Raw genomic sequence first — 7,101 nt, forward strand, 5'->3', positions numbered from 1 at the left:
TACTGCATTTCCTTTTTTTTTTTAAAGGTAAATCCCCAATTCATTCATCTCTTCTTGGCTGATGAACGTTCTGAGACTTGAATTAATATTGCTTATTACCAATCTTTTTCTTAATCTATCATGCCTCTGAAGTCATCTCCCCTCTCCATGTTCCTATGTTTATCTATTGAGTTTAATGTATAATAAAACCTCTCTCCAGACCTTCTATTGTTGTTATTTAACTTCCTCTATGGCTCTTGAGGACATTTGGGTTCTAAGAGACCACTTGTTTCTTTTCCTCCTATTAGAATAAAAAGACGTCATTGTATACCCCCTCCAGTTGCACCAACATATTTCTCTGTTTATGTTTCTCTTGACTGATGTGTTTGTATTTTAGAGATTCTTTTCATCTTTTCGTTCTATTCATCAGGAATGGTTAAAAATCTTCCATTTCATTAAAGGGTTATTTTCCTTGTTAGCTTTATATGTAGTTTTGCCAGAAGAGTTATATTTGACTTAATTTTTTTGCTTTTGGGAATATCTTCTAAGTTCTCCTGTGCATTATGATTGTAGCTGCCAGGTCTTGTATGATCGTGAGTGTTCCTTGGTTTTAAAATTTCATTTCTGACTACTTACAAAATGTTTTTTTTTTTAAGCTGTAAGCTATGGCTCTACACTGATATTGCTGGGAAATTTCATTATAGCATTTCTTTCATTGATGGCTTGGTGCATTGTATCTATTTTCACCTTGGTCTCTGATTGTAATAGGTTTAGGGAATTTCCATTTGTGATTTCCTAAAATATAGTATGCAGGCCTATAAAAATTTTTGGTCTTAATTTCAAGGTAATGCAATGATTTTTTTTTTTTTTGCACGAATGCTGCATTTAATTGTGGCATGATACAAGTACAAGATCTTACTATATTGAGCTGATAGATGTTTAAAAAGATGATGGTGTTTAGACATTAAAAGCAGCCTCAGAGTAGAGATAGTATTTTAGGCTGCAAATACTATAGAAAATTCTGCAAAAGACAGGATGGAGTTTTATTCAGCATACTATGGAGGGAGGGAGGTGTGGAGAGGGGATGGAGTTACATAGCCAGCCCCTGAAAATGGTTGTACTCATTTGGAAAACAGAAAAAATTGTTTTGTCTTAGTCATGGTTTCATCCTCCACAACTTGTTAGGAGGAAACTTATTGCTGTTTGCCAACCAGTAAATCCTGCAGCAATCTTACTGGGCTATTTCAAAACTCAAACCAGTTCTCTTCTCTTATTATCTCTGTTTGCCCTGTGAACTGAAAAGAAATATTAGTAATGTATTCTTTTTCTTTTTTTCTTTTCTTTTTTTTTTGCGGGGCAATGAGGGTTAAGTGACTTGCCCAGGGTCACACAGCTAGTAAGTGTCAAGTGTCTGAGGCTGGATTTGAACTCAGGACCTCCTGAATCCAGGGCCAGTGCTTTATCCACTACACCACCTAGCTGCCCCAGTAATGTATTCTTTTCTCATTCTCTGCAGACCAGTCCATCAGGACCTTCTTCAGAAAAACTTACTTTTTTTTTTTAAGGGTAATGAGAGGAACAGAGAAAATAACCATTTCCCCCCAAGACTAATGGTTTTTTTTTTAACCTCTGTTGCCATAACTTTCTCCTAACATTAAACTTCCTATTCACACTAAAGAAGCCAGCAGAGGGAAGGGGAAACTTTCCTTGAAAGTTTGACTTACCAGTTCTGTCACACAAGTAAGTTAATGCCAGTCAAGAGAAGTAGTTCCTTCAAATCCAGTCTTTTTCTAACCTTACCTACAGGAGAAAGTCCTCTCACTAGCCATCCCTTTTTTCTTTTTCTTTTTAATTTTCTTTTTCTTTCTTTCTTTCTTCTTTTTTTTTTTTTTGGTGAGGCAATTGGGGTTAAGTGACTTGCCCAGGGTCACACAGCTAGTAAGTGGTAAGTGTCTGAGGCTGGATTTGAACTCAGGTACTCCTGAATCCAGGGCCGGTGCTCTATCCACTGCGCCACCTAGCTGCCCCTCACTAGCCATCCCAATAGTTTTTAAGATCTGCTTTTATGTGCTGAGTGGCTTTCAGAACAGAAGCCTGGAGGTGGATTAAGTAAGGTAAGAGAATCCTGGTAGAATCTAAGGCACTTATGGCAGGTTGTACTTCCAACACTCTCCAGAGCAGATGGTGACATGATGCGTCCTGGTTCCTTGTTCAGACAGCTTGTCACAGAAGAGGAAGACACATCTACACCATCTCTTTTCAAACTTAGTTGGCTCTCAAGCACGACTAAATAAAATGAAGCAATTTATCAGGACATACCTCTCCTTTCCTAAATAATTATTACCATGTATTTATTAGTGCCTCTGCTAATGTTTCTAAATTCCACCAATTTCTGTGGTTTTAATGAGGGAATGTGGCCCCCTAGTGACTATTAGAAGGTACTTTAAATATTAAATCGAACCTAAGCTAAAATACATAGTTCTACAGTACCTGTTACCTTAAACACCAGCTCAGGTTCCTTAGCCTTTACCATTAATCATCTATGCCTTACTAGACACAACAGGTGGAATTCTCACAAGATCATTTAAGCTGCTAATATACATTTGTGTCTAAGACAAAAGTTATAATCACAGTACAACTTCTTGTCTTTCAAAACTGTGCAATTTTTGCTAAGAAGCTTGAAATCTAGCCTTTGGAGGATTAATGGTATCATAGAAATAATCAGGGTTCAGAGTAGTATCTAAAAGACATTCTCCCTGGAATGCAAACACTTTACATAGGGAAGAGAAGAAGACAGAGTGTAGGGAGGGTGTTTCCATCTTACAAAGTCTAATCTAATAAACTTGGTCTAATTTTTCTCCCCCTGTAACAGGGGAAATTTCATTTCAATAGGGCATCTGCATACTGAGAGGTAGTATGGTAGCCAGCTTCAGTTCTAGACAGAAGCAAGCTCTTTTAATACTTTGGGAAAGAAAACTAATGTTTTTTTCATGCAAACTAATCTTTACTAGTTTACCGAATTAAAAAAAAAATTTAAAATTGGAGGACCCCCAGTTTTTTGTTTTGTTTTGTTTTATTGAGGCAATTGGGGTTAAGTGACTTGCCCAGGGTCACACAGCTAGTAAGTGTTAAGTGTCTGAGGCCGGATTTGAACTCCGGTACTCCTGACTCCAGGGCCAGTGCTCTTATCCACTGTGCCACCTAGCTGCCTGACACCCAGTTTTAAAACGACTCTTTGCAAAAAAACAGTAAGTTTCCAATTGGTTTCCAAATCTGAAATGGAGCCAGTACGGATTCTTAACATGCAGATGCGGTCTCCTTCTACCGTCACCTCCGCGGGGATGACACCCACCCTGAAAAGAATCCCATAAAAATGGCTTCAAAGCCCCTCTGAAATTGCTATAGTGCAGAAAACCACAAGTGCTGACCTGTTCTTTCAAATACAGACTGACTTTTCAAATAAGCCGACAGGCATATTTTGTGCAATTTTTAAACAAACTTTTAAAGTCGACATATCAAATCTGCACAGTGCTGTCTCTTCACAGAAGGCAAGGAACTGCTAGTTCATCACGTAGGAGGCCGTCCTCGGTGCTGTAGGCTATAAAAGTGGGCCTCCTTCAGAATCTGGTTGATGTGGAAATAAGGGCCTTGGCATAGTGCAGACTGCTCCTGTAAGGACTGAGGGGTATTAGGGCTGGATCCGGTAATGATCTGGTTTAAGCTGCTTTCTTGAACACTTCCCCTGTCTGGGCTATTGATGCTGCTGCTGGTACTGCTGCTGCTGCCGCCGCTGCCCGCTCTGTCACTGCTTGAAGACTGTATCCCAGGAGTCCTGAAAGACAGGGTTTCTGCTACTCCGTTTGGTCTGAGATAGATGACTGTCTTCTTCATTCCCATTCCTTCTCCTTTTCCTGGGGCGGAGGCGTTCGCTCATGGTAGCTGATGGAGGGGAGCGACGGCACGTCGCCTGGCGGGGAGATGGGTGGGGAGGTCTTCGGTTCAGGCGGCGGTGGCGGCGACCGCCGCCCCCACCAATGATTCTTAATTCTATCTTTACTTGATTTGTTTTATAATTAAGTTGTTTTTGATAGATGATACCATACATTTTCCCCTAAATTTTTCAATATTTTGATTCAGTTATTAGATTCCTTGCTGTCTATTGGTCAATGCCCAGTCTATTCTAATTTTTAAGGAAGTCCCTTTCTTGGGTAAGAATTAACATCTCGGGGCAGCTAGATGGCGCAGTGGATACAGCACTGGCCCTGGAGTCAGGGGTGCTTGAGTTCAAATCCGGCCTCAGACACTTACTAGCTGTGTGACCCTGGGCAAGTCACTTAACACCAATTGCCCCCCCCCCCCTCTCCTCTCTCTCTCTCACACACACAGAATTAACATCTCTCCTATGAAGCTGTTTATTCTCCCTCCAATTCATTTCTCTAAACTCCCCTTTCATTTAGAATATAATTTTAACCTATTCTTACACCTCTTGTAGAAATCCTAATAGATCTTATTACACTATTCCTCCAGGCTTTTGTCCTGGGCCTCCCCAGATCTATAGAGTATCTTTGTTACTGGGCTCTTCTGGTCATTCCTATATCCAGCTCTAGTTTTTGCACTTAGAATTTTTGTCAGGGGCAAGGGTTTTCTGCTCCTTTCCTCTTGGTTGGAATGCTGGGTCTCTGTTTAGGGTTGATGTATATCATCTGGGGTCCAGCCACTGGCCTCTCTTCTACAGCTACCTCTTGTGCACAAGAAACTGCCAAGTCTCAGGCTTTTCTCTATCTTCAGGCTAGAGAGAAACCTAATTTCTTCAGGGATTGCTATAGTCAGATTGTCTGTAAACTCTCAGAAACACTTGGTCATGTGTTATAACCACTTCCAGAAAGTTAGCATGAAGGTTGGATTTGTCTGCCTTCAAGTTTGGTTCTCAATGACCCAGAGTTCCCTGAGTTCTTAAGCAATCTGGACTTTCTTGTGAGAACTATGGTTTTCAACTGCTGGATCACCCTAGAATTTCCTGATTGGAGCACTCCCGGGGCTGTCAGAGCTGGGAGATCTCCATAAACTGTGCTTGTCTAAACCAGGCTCCTTAGTTGCCTGCAAGCTTCTAGTCAACCTGATCTGGTGACCTGGGCTCTATGAAGTTATTTACTGTAGTTTCTTCTTCATCTTTATTGGGCTTAGCAATCTATCTTTTCTTTTCTGGAGGAATTACACCCCTGCCCCTAACCCCTGTGAAAATTGGATTGTTCTAATATTCATTTTGCCATCTTGACCAGAAATCTCCTTGGGAATTTAATTTCACCTAGACTACACAATTTGCACTCAGAGGAGTGGAAGTTGGTTTGGAAAGAAGAAAGATTTGAGGAAGGGAGACCAACCAGCAGGCTGTTTCAATGGTCCATGTTTGGGATGATAAAGGCCTGCACCAGAGTGGTACCAGTGTCACAGGAAAGAAAGGGGTATATAGAAAAGATGTTAGGAAGGTAGAAGAGGAAAGAATCAAGGATGATACCTAGTTTGCAAATGCATATTATATGCAAAAAATAACAAAATACAGATTACAGAGGAAACCAATTATATTTCCATACTATTTCCAATTATTTTCTTTAAATTCTAAATTCAAAGAACCCAAGTTAAGAACCCGTGAATAAATTCTTATTGATTGGTGTGAAAACTAACATTCCTAAGGTATCAACTCAGTGGTTCTCATAACTCCTCTAATTTTGAAGATGGAATCTAGGTTCTCTGTTGGAACAAAGGCCAACAGCTCAGTACTGCAAAGAGGATTTAAGACAAGGGAAATGCACATCTTGTACTAGAAAGAGTAGAGGGGAAAGGACTTAGGAGATTGCTTTCAATTTCTGCCTGGGTGTGTCCCTCACATCCCCTGTATAGATCTTCAATGACTAATAAAAATTGTTCACATACACACGAGCAATCACCCCAATGGCATGGCATGTTATTCTTTTATGCTCCTCCTCCTCATTGTCCACTAGAAGTAAGGAAACTTCACCGTGGTTCCATTATTTTATCACATATGGCACTGTCAATGATTTACAAATAAATAGCTTTGAGGATTGAAGGAAAGGCAAGAGCCAAGCATGATTATGATGATAAATTTGGTTGAGTAAGAGGATGGAAAAGTACCCTTGTCAGAAGTAGGGAAGTTTGGAGGAATGGCATATTCAAAGCTTAGTTCCATTTTGGATATATCAATTTTGAGCTGTCCATGGGACATTCAAGAAGAAACTTCCAGGTATCAGTTGAAAATGTGGGACTGTGTTCATGCATTTACGGCCAGATGTACACTTTGAAAGTCATTTATGTAGAGATTATCACTGGAATGGGTGAATAAACTGATGAAATTACTAAGAGGGTAGGCAAAGAAGGGAAAGACCAAAATGGAACCTTTTTATTTATAACATTCATTTAAAATTTTCATCCATCTGAGAGAGGGAAGGATTAGAGCTGGCTTGCAGGCAGGAAGAAAGAAAACATTTATGAGTCCTAAGTGAGGCTGCTGGTGCATCTGAGCAAGACTCAGATAAAAACTTAATCTAAGAAAGACCAAAGGATTTCCGAGTTGCAACAGTGCTTCCATGTGAGATTAGATAACATACATTTGTAAAACTATCCATGGAGGAGGAAAGGGTGAGACTTTATCACATTTTCGATTGTTACAACAAAAGTCAAGAGGTAAAGGTGAATCAAGGTTGAAGATCAGTTGGGGCCAAAGAAAGTAAAGAGAAGAAAGTCAAGGGATGGAATGAATGGTGGAGGAGAATGTAGACTAGAACTGATTAAATAGAGGTTCAGGACCAAGAAGAGAGGAAAATGAAGGTTGTGGTGGTTCATGGTGGTTTTAATAAGGGAAAACAATAGTTTTAGGGGGAGTAAAGCACATAGAGACATAGTAGGATAGGACATGGTTAGAGGGTTGATTTTCAGAGTTCAAAATTGTGGAGAAAAGCAGTTTTGTTTGATGCTAAAAAAAAGTAAGGTATTTCCAAATAAGTGGATGTCTGAGGAGTGAAGCAGCAGATTCTGGGAGTCAAGGGTGACTTAGGAAGCCAATGGGTGTGAGGGGACAGTGAATGAGGTCCCCATATATGTGGGCAG

The 7,101-nt window shown here is 40.1% G+C and overlaps 1 protein-coding gene across 1 annotated transcript; it reads right to left on the reverse strand.

The window, feature by feature from the left end:
- Positions 1 to 3,546: 3,546 nt before the first annotated feature.
- On the reverse strand, positions 3,547 to 4,005 carry LOC122744160 (protein FAM104A-like). The gene is given in 2 exon segments (XM_043989562.1): positions 3,547 to 3,796; positions 3,798 to 4,005. Coding segments are annotated over 2 exon segments (366 nt in total). The 5' UTR covers positions 3,914 to 4,005.
- Between the last annotated feature and the right edge of the window lie 3,096 nt (positions 4,006 to 7,101).

Source organism: Dromiciops gliroides, chromosome 2 (assembly GCF_019393635.1).
Source record: "Dromiciops gliroides isolate mDroGli1 chromosome 2, mDroGli1.pri, whole genome shotgun sequence".
Lineage (NCBI taxonomy): Eukaryota > Metazoa > Chordata > Mammalia > Microbiotheria > Microbiotheriidae > Dromiciops > Dromiciops gliroides.